The sequence below is a fragment of the Pteronotus mesoamericanus genome, unplaced genomic scaffold (assembly GCF_021234165.1).
Source record: "Pteronotus mesoamericanus isolate MK-2021 breed Mesoamerican mustached bat unplaced genomic scaffold, CSHL_Meso_final scaffold_651, whole genome shotgun sequence".
NCBI lineage: Eukaryota > Metazoa > Chordata > Mammalia > Chiroptera > Mormoopidae > Pteronotus > Pteronotus mesoamericanus.
The window spans coordinates 5367086-5386683 of NW_026555325.1; the positions used below are offsets into that span (position 1 = coordinate 5367086).

Genomic DNA, 19598 nt, shown 5'->3' on the forward strand with positions numbered 1-19598 from the left:
TATACATGACCAGGTGAAAATAAAAATAAAATTTTTTGACTGCTTAGGTAAGATATTTATGAGTTTTGTTTCAGACATTAAAACTAAAAATAAATATGAATGTGGGAGTCTGAATATTTTTAAATGAAATAAGAAAATTCAATTAAAACTCAAAAGATATATGTAAATCTTAAAATTACCCTTTCTCTGGGTGCACGGCAATAGATCTTGGCTGATCCAGGCCTTGGGAAATAATTACATATCGGAAAGAGCCATTGAGTCTTGCAACTTCAATTAAGTTGAAACCATGATCTGTCCAATATATGTTACCTAAGAGAAATAGAGATGTATTTATGATATAGTTGTGAGAAAGGAAACTATTTAGTAGTTATGGCTAATTATTAACCTTCTGAGCATCATGTAACTTTCAAGAAACCATTTCATTTCTATATTTTAAAGTGTACATTTCCTGAGCAGAATGCTCTAAATAAACCAATACGCAAGTACTTCCTAAGTCTCACACATCTGTAATTTAAATCACATAATGATGCATTTATATGTTAAAAATAAGTTGAAAATTCTCTCACCAGGAGAAGGAATTTATTTTAACTTTCTACAGACTTCATGCAAAAGAGAACTAATGCTTTTGTTTACCTGCCTTATCGAGCTCTCAGGAGAATGGGCAATGTTAACACTACTAGTCTGCTTCTACATAAAAACACTTATTCAAAGGCTCAAAAGTTTAGCAAGAATGAAGCCAAAGGCAAAAGAGACTATTTACCCCTGTGGCTAGAAGTAAATACACACACGCGCGCGCGCGCACACACACACACATATAAAATCAGAATTTCGATGAAGTAGTTTGAGCCCTTAAAAATAGGTATGAAACAAAACCAAAAAAGCCAAGGTTATACCAGCAATCCAGTCAACAGCTATCCCTTCCACTCGTCCCAAGCCATTGGTGATGACATCTTCTTTCCAAGTTTGATCTCTTTTAGCCCGGCTAATTTTATTGAAGCCCATGTCTGTCCAGTAGATGGTGTCATTTTCTATGGATAAGATAGAAAACACACACACACATACACTATAGAAAGTAGCAATATATATATATAAGAATCACATTGCATCGATATTTTGGTGTTAATATCCTGTGTGTTTTAATGTATAAGTAATCTTTGGGACAATTTACTAATATAAATAGTAAGAAAGATATTAACACAATATGAAAGAACATAATCATGTTTTAAAAATATTTTTGAAATATATGCGGAAATTACCTATTCCATCCTTTAGTATTGTTTCTTCATTTTCTTACTTATTTTAACTCAGTAAATACTTATCCACCATGAGTTTGCCACCTTGATATCAAACCATGTTGTTTTGGACAATTTTTCTCTTTACACTGTGTCCGAGTCCTCTAAGTATAAAAAGAATACTACTGGAGATAATCAACTCAGCAAAGTCTCAAAGTAGAGAGAGATTAGAAAGAAACATAAGGGCATTTCAATTATATTAAGGGCATTTTGAGTATAAGGTCATTCAGAATGTATAAAGTCTTAAAAATGCTTTATCATCCAATTATTCTTCCTGAGATACTAGTTTAGCAAATGTCAACTACAGACTCCTTAGATTATTTTTCAAGCTCTCATTGTGCAAATTGTCTTTAAAATATTGAAAAATGAAAAAAAACTTGAAAAATGGTTGTATGCTATCATAGAATTTCTAAGTAACATTGATTTTGAATATTTGAATGAAAATGCATCTAAAGATTATAAATGAAATATATGTCCATGCATATGCATAAAGGATAGCAATTATAGACCAATGATTTTAAATACAGCCACCAGAAAGACATTGGGGACAAATCATTAAATAATAAATTTGCCACCAACTTAGTAAGTTTTTGTCTTGTGACCTATATGACCATTTGAAGAACAAATCCTTTAAGACAAATATAATTTCCCTCTGGCACAGTGAGAGGCTATAGAAATAAAGAAAAAGAAATTAATAGAATAAACCATTGATCAGTAAGTGTTGGAATTCTGTTTCAAATGAACTATACTCTTTTTTTTTTTACCTATTTTGGTATGATTCCAAATATCCCCTGTCCTCAACAATGGTTAAGTCAGATACACAATTGTTTGAAGCAAAACAAAGATATCATTTTCAAATATATATCTAGAAAAGAAGAACCTGTTTGATTTTTCCTATTGTATAAAAGTACCAGATAACATGTTTTCATTATGAAAGAGTGAATCAATCAGCAAAAATAAGAATTGTTTTTGCATAAATATCAAGCGTTATAAAGCAAGTCCAATTCTCTTCTGCAAACGTTAGACCCATATACCCAACAGTCTACTTTTTACCTCCACTTATATGTGGAGAAGTCCACCTTGATATACAACAGGTAAATTATGGATTTCTATCTGATACAGGCCTCTCCTGTGGTCTTCTAATGGCAGGTGCCCGTGCTATGGTGGTGTGATGGATGGCATCTCCACCCATTGTTTCATGGTCTAAAAATATCATATTGTTCTTAACTTTTTCTCACACTTCCCATCTAATCCATAACTAAATACTCTCATATTCAATCTATTACCAAGTATTTTGGCTCTTTTTTATTGTTATTTCAAATTGTAACATCATCCAAACATTTCTCGCACTCTCTACTATTTAAATGGAAAGCAAGTCACTATTATTTCTTGCCTAAACTACTGCAATAACCTTCTAGCTTGTTTCCCGGCTTCCACTTCTGTCTCAGTGTCCTCCTTTCCTCATGAGTCTTTTCTACACTTCAGAGGCCATTGTCATCCTTTTAAAAAATGAATAAGATCATTTCTCCTCCCTCCAGTCAAACTCTCTAATATTACCCATCTCATCAAAAGTGAAATTAAAGTTTCTTCCGATGATATCCATGATCTACCCATATCCTTCAACCCTCTCTCACCTGGTATCTTTCCACTATCTCCCCCTCACTCACCCATCTCTAATAACACAGGTTTTCCTCTTCCTAAAACAAGCCAAATACTGTTAAGCCTAATGTTCTCTTCATTACTTTGTGTCTGAAGTGCTCCCCCCACCCAGATATCTGCACAACTTAAATATTCCCTTTTTTACTGAAACTTTCCCTGACTACTCCATAAAACTGTTCCCCTGCCATGCTCTATCCTCCTTACCAAATCAATTTTCCCCTTATAGCATGTATCACTGTAAACACATTACATATATATTGTTGTGTGTGTGTGTGTGTATTTAAGGTCTGTCTTGTCTTATAGAATATAATCTCTTGAAGGCTAGGGCTTTATTTGTTCACTGCTGTATCGCTAGTACCTAGAATGGAGCCTCATGCATAGTAAACTCTAAGTAAACATCTGTGTAATAAGTGAGCAAATGTGATGTGCTGTATAAAGACTGATTAGGAGTGGGTACAATGGAGACACAGCCCTCAGCATAAGAAACTTTATAAGCTCATTAAACAACAGTAGGTATGCACATACAGAAAGGACTAACAGTTTAAAATAGTACAGCATGAGCAGAATATAGGAAGAGCAGACAAGTATTTTGGCAGGAGTTCAAAGAAGAAACAATAATATAAGTTCTACAAAAAAAGGGCACTAAATTTATATGTGACTCTTACATTTGTATCACTTTCTAATAGCTTTGCCATCTCAGTGAAATGTTTTTTCATATGATCAGGAGGCATTTTTTTTCCTATATACTACTGCAACTTGCACATGCATTTATTCATATTGAAGTGATATTGCATCATTTTTATTTCTTCTCAGAAATAGACTGTGTTATATCTTATAAGTAGGAACTGCAGTTGACCCAACTTTGCCAACACACTTACATGTGCAGTAGACACTACATGAATATTCACTTTGTAAATAGTAGATTAATTTGCAATGCTGAGTCTACCTCTAGGTGAAGACCATTAAATCATGGCACTGAGGAACTGAGAGGTTTCCTTGTATTCTTTCATTAGCAATACTTGAGAAATATGTGAACAAATCAATCATGTGGTAATGCAGTAAATAGGACCACAGGATTAAAATAATTCAATCATTCATATCCAAAAACCCTTTCTTTATTAGTTTTTTACACCTATTGTGCACTTACACACCTTAAATGGAATAAGTTCATTAATATATAAAAATATGTTTTCTAATATGTGAAAATATCTTCAAGATAAATATAGGCCAAGAATATTGTAATTAGTATTAAAATAAGGGTGAAAGATGGTAAAATTTTACAACAAACCCTAAAGATTTTAAAACAATGAAAATAAATATAAAGATAAAGGGAGAAAAGATGTTCATAACTGTGTCTTGACACTTACTCCAAAATATTTTTTATAACTTTAGTTATCCCAATTTAACAGATATTTACAGAATACTTTGTACATGCTAAGCATTATTATTGTCATAGAAGCATGATAGGGAGATGGCATACAGTCCTGTAAACATGGAGTTGACTTCTGAAGTTAAGAACAAACTATCTTAAGATATGATAATTGGCACAATATTATATAATTACAAGATTGAAAAATAGAGTTGGCAATTTAAAGTGATAATAATTATAATTAGCTCTCCACAGATACAGGACAATAGAATAATTGATTAACATTTTCAAGGATAATTACACAGATGTTGGTGACCAACTATTGTGCATTATACTTAGAGTCAGAATTAAAAGAAAAAGCTAGATGCCTTATCAGTCTATAAAACAAGGAAGGGGAGTTTTATCCCTGAGAAAAGTTAAAGTTACTAAGTTGAGCAAAAGAGATAACCATCTACAGACACTAGATTATGCAGATACTGTCTGAAAGATAAGAAACAAGAAATACAAGTCTCTTAATATACTTTCACCTTAAGGATCTATTTTCTTTTGATTCATTAACAAGCACTTATTGATCACTTGTATTGATCACTGGACTCTGTTATTTTGGGTTGCTGTGTCCTATAAAATTGAAAATCATGTTTCCTGGCTTAAATTTACATGCTCTTTTAGACAATACCATACAGACATGAAAAAATAACCAGATAAAATATAATATATTAGTTTAATATGCTTCTACTAAGTAATATTTTTAAACATTGATCCAATTTAATGCTAACTTATTAAATTTGTTCAGGTGTTCTGTTGACATTTTTAAAAATCATGTTATCCAATTAATAAAGATATAGAAAATCTATTCATTGAATGTGTGACTATCACAAAAAAGATTCATTGGATCACATTATTTACCTCAAACAACTTTCTCCCAATAAAGAATCTACTATACAGACTTTCTACAATTATTGTTGAATTCCACCTCCCCTCCATATCTAGCTGGTTCAATCATGAAGACCTTCTAAAACAGATAAAGTCTTTTCTAGTACAGATTAACTACAGTTTTAGTATAGGCAAAAATTCTGTTTTCAGGAACTGTTGAAACATGCTAATACACCGTGGTTGACAGTGTTTACCTTGGCAGATATGAAGCAAACGACTGGCTTTAACTAAGCCATGGCTTTACAATGTGCAATTATTAAACAGTAAAAGTGAAGCTATTGTTTCAGCTTCCTGTCCAATAACCGATATTTTTTTTCTTTCTTCATGAAGTTTGAGTATGTCTGAGAGGTAAAAATTCCAAGATACTATTTTTTAAACAGGCATTTTATAAATGCTGTAACATATTTCTAAATATCTATATCTTAGAGCATTTATCACACAATGCCAAGCTTTAGTCCTTTGGTTTTTCTGAGATTCTGAAAGAAAAATAAAATATAAACAACAGCAATTTTGGTAAAAGTAACTATATCCAATCTTAACCCTGATAATATCAAAAGATTGTAAACCTCCCTGGCTCCTGTAATTATTGTTGTTATGATTATTATGCAAATAAAGGCAAATTTTATGTGGTTAAGGCAAAAATTGTGAAGATAAAAGAATTTTGGAAGTTATTGACTATTGGGTTAAAAGAAACTATAAAGAAAATGAAAGAGAAGAAGGAAAGGCAGTAAGGAAAGGAAAAAAGAAGGGAGGGAATAATCATATTTTTATTTTATCATGGTGTAGCCATACTCATCTGCTAACATAATTTAACTGGGGATATAAAGGATACTAGAAGAATAAGATAAAATAAAGAGATATAAAAGTACATACTCTAATTTTATAACTAGTGATTGAACAAGGTTTTTCTTATCTTTCATAAATATATTTCTGGTAATATAAAGCCAGTTTTATCACAGTAAGTACAAATGTGGTTGTCATTTGAATCTAACGTCTATTATGAAAAAATCTAGCAGATAGCCAAAAAAAGGAAAGAAAGAAAGAAAGAAAGAAAGAAAGAAAGAAAGAAAGAAAGAAAGAAAGAAAGAAAGAAAGAAAGAAGGAAAGAAAAAGAAAAAGAAAAGGAAAAGGAAAAAGAAAAAAAAAGGGCATGGTTGCTCACAGTAAAAAAATGAGAAGTTACCCTCACAATTTATTAGCCAGACATCTTGCTATAATTTCTCTTTTACTTTTAACAAATTTTTGGTATGAACAAATCCTTCTGGAAGGATTTGACTTTGCTCATCAGATCTGGTAATGAGGATAGATTATAGTACATAGTTCCCAAGATAATAATTTGGTCATTGAAGACATGGAAGCTCAGAATCTGGTTAATATTTAAGAGGCTTACTTTGCTCAGGTTTATAAACTAAGAAAATTATGTAAATTTTATAGGAAACAGAAATCTTTAATAATAGGTTATGGGAAATCTTTCTTAGAGTTTACATATAACTTGTTAAGAAAGCCCAACATAAAGAATTACTTCAGGACAGCTCCAAATTGTGAGTATTAAATTTATAAATTTTGATAGCTTAATTTATCTATCAATTTTTTTTGTTTATTTTCATACTGTTGGACCCATTATACTTTATCCCATACTTTAAAGATAAAGACAATTCAGTTCAGTTTCAAAAGTATATGGTAATTTATGGGGAAATTCTATAAGAGGTGTGCTCTGATTTCTTGATAATCTTCAGGCCTAGGTTCAAGCTAGAGGACATTTTATTTAGTGGTTATTCAACTATTGTCAATTAGTGTACTTTTTATTAACTTATAGAGAAAGCTAAGATTTTCTTGTTTTATTTTTAGCTTTTGTCGTTACATGCAAATAAGTTTTGGCTGTATGCAGTCTATGTAAACTCATGGTCTGTGCTTACACAGAACCTAGCTTTAACTTTGACTTTGGGGTTAGAAAGAAAGATATCTCTCCCCCTACCTCCCTTCCAATCACTAACTTTTACTTAGACCTTTATTACTAAATACCACTTTGGGATGAGCTAGTTGCAGGTAACTTTCTTCTTTTGAGGTCATAAATATAAGCATTTTCTATGTGTTTTTTATTTGTCATTTATCAGCTATGACTTTAACATATAGGTCCCAAAATATAATTGTTTCTACATTTACAAAGGCCACCATAAATACATGCAATGTGTTAATTCTTCTAGCTTAGCTAAAAAAAAAAATGGTTTCCAGACTGATTTTTATTCTAAAACTTTCAGAGATGGGACAGTTACTTCTAATCCAGACCCCATATTTCGCTTTTTCAAAAATCACCTTCTCTAATTTTTGGGAAAAAGAGACTTTCGCATATCTCTCCTATATTTACCAATCATCAGGCATCTCAATGCAATATTTTATTTCTGTGCTGTGTCATTTTAACACAGGTGTCAAATCTAGTCTTTTCCCCTAATCAACTTCTTCCTCTCCTACTCATATTCACAGAACTATTCATACAAACATTAAATACAAACCATATACAAACATGAAATACAAACAATGCCATAGAATTTATGAATTAGGCCTATACACTTACTTTGATATCTCTTCAGGAAACTATCAATCTGTTTCAGAAAACACTGCCATTGTATTTTGTTTTTGAACAGGAAAAAGACAGAAATTGTGTTTATCAAATGCCTGGTTTCTACATTATGCTTTATATTAGTAAATCAGACAAAGATAGAGTATACAGCTTAAAAGTAGAAGCTCTCCCAGCAAATCGGTTCAGATTTTGTTTCATCATCACCCTGGTAAAAAATAAACAAATAAGTAAAACCTCAATGAGATGTTACTTCACACCAGTCAGAATGGCCATCATCAACAAATCAACAAACATTTAGTGCTGGTGAGGCTGTGGAGAAAAGGGAACCCTAGTGCACTCTTGGTGGGAATACAGACTGGCGTAGCCACTGCGGGAAACAGTTTGGAATTTCCTCAAAAAGCTAAAAATGGAACTGCCTTTTGACCCAGCAATTCCACTTCTGGGACTATACCCAAATTCCAAAACACCAATTCAAAAGAACCCATGCACCCCAGTGTTTATAGCAGCACAATTTACAATAGCCAAGTGCTGGAAACAGCCTAAGTGCACATCAGTAAAAGAGTGGATTAAAAAACTGGGGTACATTTACACGATGGAATACTACATGGCAGAAAGAAAGAAGAAATTCCTATCCTTCACAACAGCATGGATGGAACTGGAGCGCATTCTGCTAAGTGAAATAAGCCAGGTGGTGAAAGACAAATACCATATGATCTCACCTATCAGTGGAATCTAATCAATAAAACAAGTAAGCAAGAAAAATGTAACTAGAGACATTGAAATAAAAAACAATCTGACAGTAACCAGAGAGGAGGGGAAAGGGGTAAAAGAGGAAAGAAGGAGAAGGGTCATCAAGGAACATGTATAAAGGACCCGTGGACAAAGCCAAAGAGGGGTTGGATTGAGGGTGGGAGGTAGGAGGTGGATGGAGTGGGGGAAAGTGGTGGTGGGAAATGGAGACAACTGTACTTAAACAATAAAAAAAAATGTGAACATGTAAAAAATAATTTACTCAAGAACTTTACTGAGGAGAGGAAAGAAGTATAACTAAAAGCTTAGATACTGTGTTCTGATTTTCTGCACTAAAAGTCTCAACTCTACTATTTAGTGGCTCTATGACAAGAGCAAGTTACCATATTTTGTCATATATATTGTGCACCCAAGTTTTTGGCCCAAACTTTCAGAGGAAAAAAACCCTCTCATTTAAATTTAAAAAATTTTAATATATTAAAGCAGCTTTTAAAGATTTTATTTATTTTTAGAGAGGGGAAGAGACATAGAACGAGATGGAAGAAAACATCAACACCTGGTTGCTTCTCTTGGATCCACTCCAGGGGACCTGGCCTACAACCCAGGCATGTACCCTGACGAGGAATCAAACTGGAGACCCTTTGGTTTGCAGGCCAGTACTCAATCCCTGAGCCATACCAGCCAGGGCTCATTTTAATATTTAAATTCTGTTATTTATTTATTTATTTATGCTTAGGAACAAAACTGTATTTTTTCTAGAGTATTACTTTGCATATAGAAATCATTACTGTTTTCTAGAGTTACACTTTTAATGCATGAGCATAAATAATAATTTAAAATATTTATATAGATATAGAATTAGTACTACTCATGTATAATGTGCATCCTTATCGTTCCCTCAAAATTTTGGGGAAAAAGTTGTGCATTATACACAGCAGATTACAGTCCATAATATTTTGTTCAGTTTCCTCATAGGTAAATTAAGAATAATAGAGTTGCTATGAAGATTTAATAAATCAATGTTTGTTAAAGAACTTAAGACCTAGTACAAAATAAACATAAGAATGTGTTTATTATTAAAATAAAAAAAACAAAGCTTATGATATATAAAAATGAAAATTACACAAACTGATGAGTTTGGTAATTTTGTGTGTTTTTAATTTTAGCTTGACATAATATCTTTAAAAATTTAAAACTAAACAAGAAATATTTTGGTATTTCCTTTGTAAAAGGAGAAAAATCTAATTAATCTCATATAAGGAAATAATAAAATTTTAGAAACTACCTTTAAAATAAACAGTTATAACATCTGACATCATCAGAGGCAGATCCAGAAAGTAAAAACAGTGGTCTCCAACCATAGAAGTTCCCATCACAAAGTCAGAAAATCAAGACAGATTAATTTAAGAAGCACAAGCAAAAGAGAAGAGTTTCACAAATAATGGGAAGGCAAAGAAATATCCCCCACTCGAAGGGAAAGGAGGAATCCCCACAAAGAGAACTAACTGAAACAGAGGCAGGAAAACTATCAGATACTGAGTTCAAAACAGTGGTTCTAAGGCAGCTCGATGAGCTCAGTGAGCTCAAAGAGAATTACCAAGAACTACAGGGAAACTACAAGGAACTTACTGCAAAGTATATCAGCATGAAAAAGGACATAAAAACTATCAATAAGAGACAAGAGGAAATGAAGAATACCATTTCTGATTTGACGAACATAGTAGAAGGAATCAAAAGCAGGTTAGATGAAGCAGAGGAACAAATCAGCCAAGCTGGAGGGCAAGGTAGAAAAGAGCAAGAAAATGAAAAAAGGCTCAAAAAGCATGAAGTATTGAAGGAAATGCTGGACATCCTGAAAAGTAATATCCTGATAAGACGGATACCAGAAGGAGAAAAAGAGGAGGAAGGGATGGAGAAGAAGAGGAGGAAGGGGTAGAGAACTTGTTTGAAAGAGTAAGGATGGAAAACTTCCCTAAATAGAGGAGAGAAAAAGTCACACAATTTCAGGAAGCACAGAGGGTCCTATTCAAGAGGAACCCAGTGAGGCCCACTCCAAGACACATCGTCATTAAAACGGCAAATATCAAAGACAAACAGAGAATCCTAAAGGCAGCAAGGGAGAAACAGGTAGTAGCATACAAGGGAGCCCCCACACAGGTAGCAGCTGACTTCTCAGCAGAAACACCGCAAGACTGAAGGGAATGGCAAGAAATATTTCAAGTCATGTAAAGCAAACGCCTGCAACCAAGATTGCTCTACCCAGCAAGACTCTCAATTAAAACAGAAGTGAAATACGGAGTTTTCCAGACAAAAGAAGGCTAAAAGAATGCATCTCCACCAAACCAACACTGAAAAATATACAAAAGGGACTGCTTTAAGATGAAGAAGTTTCTATGGATGCCCAGTTCCTTTCAGAGTTGCCAATACTTGATATTACCAATATTTTTAATACTCATTAACCTGATTGTGACAATAATATTATTTTAATTGCTCCTTTACTATTTGTTGAAACTAAACCTGTTTCTGTATATTTCTTGCCTATTTCTATTATTTTTAAGAAGCTTTACATCACTTTTTGGTATTCTTTATCCATTTATTGATTAAAGGTTTCTCAATTTTTTTTTTACCTAAAAAACCCCCCAAAAACTATTAACCCTTTTTTAGATGTGTTGCAAATACTTTCCTATTCTATTCCTTGTCCTTTACCTTTTTATATGTATATTACTCTATAGTCTTAAATATTTAATATAGTCATATTGTCAATATTTACTTTATAGCTTCTGGGTTTGAATATTTTACCTGGAGTCATGAAAAATATTAGTTCTATTTTCTTCTAAAACTCCTTAGATTCTACAGATTGATTTTTAACTCACCTGAATATTTCTTGTATAATGTGTGAAATAGGGCTCTATATTTTTCTTATTTCAAGTAATAGTGGCCCATGCCCCTTATTTGTTGAATAAGCCTTATTTTAACCATAATCATATATTAATCATATATTATATTGTTAGACAGATATATACATTTGTGTCTGGAATGTTCATTATATTTCATTGATCCACTGGATTATTTCTGTGCTGGTGTCATGTTGGTTTAATTGCTGAGACTTTATAATGGTTTTAATTTTTTAAATATTTTATAATTAACTTTGACATTAAAAAAATAAAATCAATCTGCTTTTCAGAAAGAAAGAGAGAAAGGAAGAAAGGAAGAAAGGAAGAAAGAAAGAAAGGAAGAAAGAAAGAAAGAAAGAAAGAAAGAAAGAAAGAAAGAAAGAAAGAAAGAAAGAAAGAAAAGAAAGAGAAAGAGAGATGGAACTCCTACCTTTTGCAACAACATGGATGAAAATGGAGAATATTAATCTAAGTGAAATAAGCCAGCTGATGAAAGACAAATACCATATGATCTCATCTATAAGTGGACTCTATTCAACAAAATAAACTAACAAACAAAATAAGCCACAGGTACGGAAACATGGAGCAGACTGAAAGTGACCAGAGGGGATGGGGAAGGAAGACAATGGTGGAAAGAAGGGGAAAGGACTAGAAAAAGAACATGTATGAATGACCCATGGACATGGACAACAGAGTGAGGATTGACTGTGGGAGCAGTAGGTGGGGGTGGGATGGGTGGAGGGGGGTAAAGGGGTAAAAATTGAGAAAACTGTAATAGAATAAACATGATTTATAAATTTAAAAAAATAAAAAATAAAATAAACAGTGAGACATTTCTATATATTTCAAAGTCATTGTCTATAAATGTGTTATATTAAAAGTTAACAGATTTGGCTATACAGTAGATCACATATTTTCCAAAAGGCAAAACTAAGCTTAATATTACAAGTTACACAGAAATTTGCTCTAAAATTGTTTTTTATTTATCGATTGGTTTATTTGAGAGAGGGAGAGAGAGGGAAAGAACCAGTGATGTGAGAGAGAAACACTTCTGATAGGTTACTTCTTCCACTCACCCCTGGTACTTGCCCCAACAAGGAACTAAACCGCAACCCAGGCATGTGCCCTCACTGGGGATTGAACCCATGGCCTTTAACTTTGTAGGATGATATGTTTCTTACACTTAATGGCAAGTGAATAAATAATTTTTTTCAGGATTAAAAATGTTATTATTAACATTATTAAGCAATCAGTAAAAGTTATGTCCTCGATGGTCCCTTAAGTGTCTGTATTTACCATTAAATTCACAGGTGACAGATAGATGCCTACACACCTTATGATTATTTTCTTGTATGACAACAGTATGATTTTACTTTACTATGATTGAATCATAGCTAATATGATAATAAAAGAGTGTATAATTGTGTTCTGTTTGGACTTCCAGAAAAAAAACCACAATAAATCTCTTTTTATGAAAAAATTCTGCTAAAATTAAAAACAATATAAATTAATAATTTTTTTTATTGAGGGCCATGTGTATTACTCATCTGGGTAGGAGCAACAGAGAACTTGCTAAAGTGATGTCTTCTTAGTCAGTCATCAAAGTGAATGAAAGACACACTTAATATCTGAGTATTTTATGACAGACAACTTATACTTAAGTACAAAAAATAATAATGAAATAGTTGCTTCAAAAATCCAATATAATCATTTTAAAGCAGGTAATCTGGCTTCTTTTAAAAGTTTCATCCTGAAACATAGATATGCTTTTTGTATGCAGGATTCTAGAAATACATTTGGCTAACCTTAAAGAAATTTCAGTGTATGAATAGAAGAAATTCATCAGGAAATAAAAAATAATACATGGTGGAACTCTTCAGTGCCAGGTGAATGGGAAGACAAATGGAAAACAAGCTCTTGTTGAGTACATGTTACTTTGAAGGGACCTTTTCAATAATAATGAAGGTATAAATATAAATAGGATTTAAATTTTGCTCTCTTGGAAAATGAAAGTCAGAAAGGTAATAGAGAAATGTACATGAGTAAATACAAGATAGAAAATGAACTAAATAAAATATGCAGAAATTGCAGTGAAAATCTAGAAAAATGAATAATTGCATCTCTTTGGGAGTCTACTTGGAAGAAACTCTGGGAATGTGACAAAAGGAACATGATGTCAAAAATCAGGTTGGAAAGATGAACTTACTTGTGTAAAATACCCAGTTTATTTTGTCATTATGAAAAGATGGCTTTTAGGGCTAAGAATTTTAGATTTTCATTGATAATAATGATAACAGTGGTGATGGAAACAGCTAGAATGGCTAACCGTCTCAGTTTGCCCAAGATGCTCCTGGTCTTAGATCTAAAATTCCAATGTCTCAAAATTCCTAAATAATGAAAACATCCCTTTCAGATCTCTAATTGTAGAGTGCATAACTGACAGATGGTCCCAGATGCTCTGTCCTGAGTCTACTACCATGTTTGTGCCAAAGCTGCTCTGAACTAATGACTCTGTGAGGCAGTAATACTAAGGCAGGTCATTCTTGCAACATGTGAAACTCCTCTGATGGACAACTTTGGCTTGACAGGTGACTCTGGCTCCCAGTCAGCTTCGATGAAACTTTATTAAAACTGTACCACAACCTAAAACTTTTCCTACCCAACCTTCCTTCCCTCTATCTTTTGTATGGATCATATCAGCACTGTAGTCTGATAACTCTCCTCATTTTTTCTCACAGGTGCTTTCTACAATAAGACTTTTGCATATCTAATCCTATCTTAGCTCTGTTTCTCAGAGGACTCACACCAGCGCAAGGGGTGACAGGAGCAGTCTAAATAAAGTGAACAGTAAGATGGGGCTCTGGGTCTTGGCTGATTCTTTATACAATAGGAAAACCGGGTATCATGTCGGGCATGGACAAGTCTTGGAACATGATGTTCAGTTGCTAAAAATATCATGAAAAGTGACCTGAGGAAACATCATTTGAAGGGAGAAAGTCCTGCAGGAGTGATGATTCATGCATTTGAAAAACAAGGAAAAAAAATGAGTACAAAGACAAGAGAGAAGACTGGTAACTGCTACATTGTAATGACAAACTACAGAAAAATGAGAAAAAAACTGAGAGCTGTTAACAAGCAATTAGACTAATTTGTGAGTCAGATTTAGGAGAGCAGTAGAGGAGCAGACACAGTTGAGCAGCAAAAAGATCTATTACTTAGATTACAGAGCTCCAGAAATGTTTAAATGCTCAGCAAAGGCAAATCTGCCATTCTAAAACGAGAGACCTGGTTGCTAAGACCTGGGATACTGAAATAAGAAATTAAGATATCCAGATAGATATTCCTAAAAATGTTGGCTCCTGAAACACACCCTTAGACTCTCAGAGTTTGCAGAGGTGGTCCACATCTCCCCAGTAAAGGCTGGCATCTCCCTTGCTCTGAAAGATGGATTCTGGAGGTATCTCATTTATTCCAAGCCTAGGTTATTGCTGCAGACCATTCTTGTGATGACATGGAAAACTGCCAGCTTGGGGAGCAATGCAGAGCAGGAAAGGGCTCTGCGGTAGTCCTGGCCGTGATACAAGCAGCCCTGTCATGTGCCCATATGATCCAGGAGAACGTATGGTGTTGGAGGCGTCAGTGGTTGGAAAAGATGGACATGGAGCTGATGGAAGGCATCAGCAGGAGGATCTCAAAATAGGATCCTAGGACTTCATTTGACTTCAATTACCACATTAAAGGCTCTAACTCTAAATACAATTACATTGTGAGATATGGGGTGTCACAACCCCAACATTTAAATTTAAGGAACACAATTCAGTCCATACCAGAAATCTACATGCATCTCAAAGATGTTTTTAAAAATTCATATAGTATAGATAATGCTAAAAATAATTCTGCAAAAGATTTCTAAGCAGAAACACGAAGTTATATATGTGTTAGCAATCACATTCAATGTGATTATTACAATCAATGAAAATTACATTCAAAGGTCACCATCCTTCAAGATGTAAGAAAGTCCCCAAATGGAGGCCTACTAGAAAAAAACACGATGTGTACTTCACATTTCCAGAGCATGAAGACATTTGAAGACAGCCTCCATCACCCCAAGGATAATAAATCAGACCAAGTGCTTCATATACTTTTCTCATTTTAATTATTTACAATCAAGAATTTTCTAATTTAAAAAAATCTATCGTTATCAGTATTATTCCAAATGTTCAAGAATTGTATTTCCTTAAAATATTATTATTTAATAAATAACAGTTAGGTATAACTAAAAATATGTTAAGGCATGCCTCAAACCTTGGCAGTCAAGAAAATAGTTGATAAGAAGGAAACAATTGTGTTACTATTATATTATTTTAATTATAGTAGAATCCTAGAACCTATTTTTTAAAAGATTTTATTTATTTATTTTTAGAGAGGGGAAGAGAGGGAGAAAGAGAGGAAGAGAAACATCAATGTGTGGTTGCCTCTTGCATGCCCCCTACTGGAGACCTGGCCCGCAACCCAAGCATCTGCCCTGACTGGGATTCAAACCAGCAACCCTTTGGTTTGCAGGCCAGTGACTCAATCCACTGAGCCACACCAGAAGGGCCAAGAACCTTTTTTTAATGGCACCACAGGACAGAATTCTGTATGCTTTGTATATATTATGAAGATGTTTGCCACTGAAAACATTAAGAGTAATATTATTATATTTATCTTAAAATTTGTAGTATTAAATAAATATGTACTTTATTTTACAACATAATTTCACACAGAATTTCCCAATTATATAGTAAAATACCCAGACTCAGCTATCTACTAGTAATCTGACATGGCTGAAAGCTACTGGTAAGAAAATTTACACTATGACTCTCAATTTTATTTTAAAGACAACAGAGTTGTTTTCAGCATTACGACACTATTGACTAGGGGAATTTGAGTAATAGAATACAAATTTAATTTAAAATGGACAAATATGATTTTTCTATTTTTAGTAATGTATGTTACTATTACTAATTTAGATTAAATAAATTCTAAAACATGAACAGTTTGCCTAATTACTTTATGTTTGCATATACATTTGACACTTTTAAACTAATGAGTGAATTCTTTATATTGATTTTAGAGTAAACTGGAATTTCATGAATAACAAAATGTGTCAATATACTAAATATAATCTGTATCTCCTAAACCACTCTGAGTGACCAAAGCCAGAATAGATGGCTCATCTTTACCTGCAGTCCTTAAGGAAACAATGTAAGAATACTTGGAGTAAAAGTGCAGCTTCACATATTTCATCTCATATATGCACTTCCATCCCTCTGACTCTGCCTTGCAAGATGCTGACCGCCCTCCGTTGTCTCCCGGACCCGGACCTGAACCTGATCTGGATTCTTGGGACTCTGGTTCTTTATCCCCTAATTCTCTTGTGTGATGTCATTGGTGATCATTTCTGAGTGATTATTATTATTATTAGGTTAGTATGGATTTGGATTGAATCTGCATTAATAAAAGCTGAGTGAATGGCATAGTCACCTGTGTTGACTCACCGTTATCCCTCGGTGTCAGGGCCACCTGTAGGGCTGGTAGCTGTATAGGCAGCCTGGAGCTTTTGGTACCTGAGGCCCGGGTGAGACAACCTGAGTGGGAAACGAAGTCTAACTTACAGGAAAAACCGTATGACAAACTATATGTTGGTGGCCCTCACTAATTCAACACACCAACACACACTCATCCATCTTAAGGTTTATTGTGTGCCTTCCAATGAAATTGTGAGAGATCCACTTTTACTTCATTCAGGTGTTGTCTAAAATACACTTCTCAAATAAATTTTCTCTGACCACACAATCTAAAGTAGCAGCCACTTTGAATCTGACTCCTTAAACTGCTTTTCCTCCTAGAGCTTATCACTATCAGATTATCAAATTATATTGTTGGGTTAGTGTTATCTGGTTTTCCAAATAGGATATAAGCTCCATGAGAATAGACATTACCTGTTTTGGTCCTGCTACAACTTTAGAATATAGAAGTGTTTGGCTTAAAGTAGGTGCTCAAGATTGTTGAGCCAATGACATTGGTTAATGGATAAGAGCACAACATAGTAGTGAGACAATTTCTAACTCTAGTCACACACCACTTAATGGGATAAGTTCTAAGAAATATGTCATTACACGATTTTGTCATTGTGTAAACATCATAGAGTACACTTACACAAATCTGGATGGTATAGCCTATTACATAGTCAGGCTTTATGGTATAGCTTTTTGCTCTTAGGCTACAAGCCTTACAGCACGCTGCTATACAAAAAAAGCAAGATTGAATCAATCAGAAGAGAAAACGATACAATCAAGAGACTCGGTAAAAAAAAAGATGTATGAGGCTGCTGTCAATGCAAAACAGCATACAGTTTTACAACAAACTGTTTTCTAATAAATCAAAAGAGTACACTCAAAAATAACATGAAGAAAGTATAGAATAGCAGAAACAAAAACCAGTAAGAGCCATCTATTATCAATATCAAATATTATGTAATGTACATAATTGTATGTGACATACTATTATATAACTGGCTGCACAGGTTTGTTTATACCAGCATCACCACACACAAGTGAGTCATACATTGTACTACAACTTCAGGGCGGTTACAAAACCGCTAGGGGATAGGGATTTTTCACCTCCCCTCTGACCTGATGGGGCCACTATTGTACACGTGGTCCATTGCTGATCAAAAAGTCATGTGGTGTATGACTGTATTTACTGCTTAAAAAGAATAAAGTAAAATGTATCACTACTTTAAAAACTAGCCTGGTAGTAGAAAAAGTAATCGTATACTTCACAGACCACTCAGTTTTACAGAGAATATTTTTGGAAGCTAAGATTCACGTAACAGTTTGTAACCCCCCAAATGTCATGCTTACGTCATGGTATTCTCCTCACACCATCATATTGAAAGATGGCTGACATGTAAGAGTATTTTAATAAATTGAAGGTCAACCATTTAAATGCAATCAACTCTACTAAATTTAAAGACAATATATAAGTCTAATTGGTCAATTTTTATTACTCCAATTCTTTAAAATAAGGACAAACTTTGTTTTTCTGTCGTACTTTACAACAGGAAAGGAAGCTTTATCATTTGAACAGGTGACTTTTTAAACTTTTTAAAAATCAGTATAAAAATGGCTTTTTGTGTCAAATTAATAGTGAGCATTCATTTATTTCCTTAAAATTATGACTATCCCTAAAACAATTTGCAAAATGGATAAAAATTATGTTTTTAAATATATATCACTTTGAGAGCTTACTCTCCTTTTTCTCCCTTTCTCATTTTTGTCCTTTATCAGATTTGCTCCATTTCATTAACTGATTTTTTCCTGAATCAAGATGCTTCACTATCCTATCCTACTGCCTTTCACATGAGTCCTTTTTCTATCTTTAGTATGAAAAACTTGTCTCATTTCTTCACAATGACTATATATTTATCTTATAACTTGTTTCATCAAACATAAAGAAATGTGTAATTAAGTAAACCACACTGTTTAGTGGAACGAATATGGTTAGGTGGGAAGAAAATTGAATTTAAGAGGCAGGAGAGAATTATTCAATAGGTATGTATTCTGGTACTACAATGTTTCAGATATGTGACTTTGAACAAGGTATTTAACGTCTATGAGCCTGGGATGCAAATCCTGAAAATAAGAATAAAGCCTATCTCATAACATTGTTGTGAGGTTACATAATACCTATGCGAAGTTGTCTAGCCTTATGTTAATATACAATTCATTATACATTTAATAAATAAATATTTGAAGGGCTTTCTGGAGATAATGGTGTTTTTTATGTTCTGATGATGAAAGAAATTTTCAAACAGGAGACACTCTTGAGTACTTGTCAATTCCCCCACAAAGAAGCTCTATTTTTCCTCCTTATTTATAGTTAACAAAAAAAAAAATAGCAATAAGGCAAGATGATTGTCTTTCCTAAAAACAAAACCAAAAAAAAAGCTAAAACAAAAATTTTTTAAAAACTTCCAAGTCAAAATTTTAGTGGAAAAAACTTGTTTATCCAATAAATAAAAAAATTTATTTTATCTAATATTAAATCAAATTGTAGTTTTTCTAAGCAGATAAATA

General features: G+C 33.4%; 1 protein-coding gene across 1 annotated transcript in view; it reads right to left on the reverse strand.

The window, feature by feature from the left end:
* LRP1B (LDL receptor related protein 1B) overlaps positions 1-19598 on the reverse strand; it is a 1772547-nt gene that overhangs the window by 442824 nt on the left and 1310125 nt on the right. The window contains exons 36-37 of the mRNA XM_054562474.1: positions 894-1028; positions 180-309 (exon numbers count right to left, since the gene is read on the reverse strand). Coding sequence (XP_054418449.1) covers positions 180-309; positions 894-1028 — 265 coding nt within the window. The remainder of the gene's footprint in view (positions 1-179; positions 310-893; positions 1029-19598) is intronic.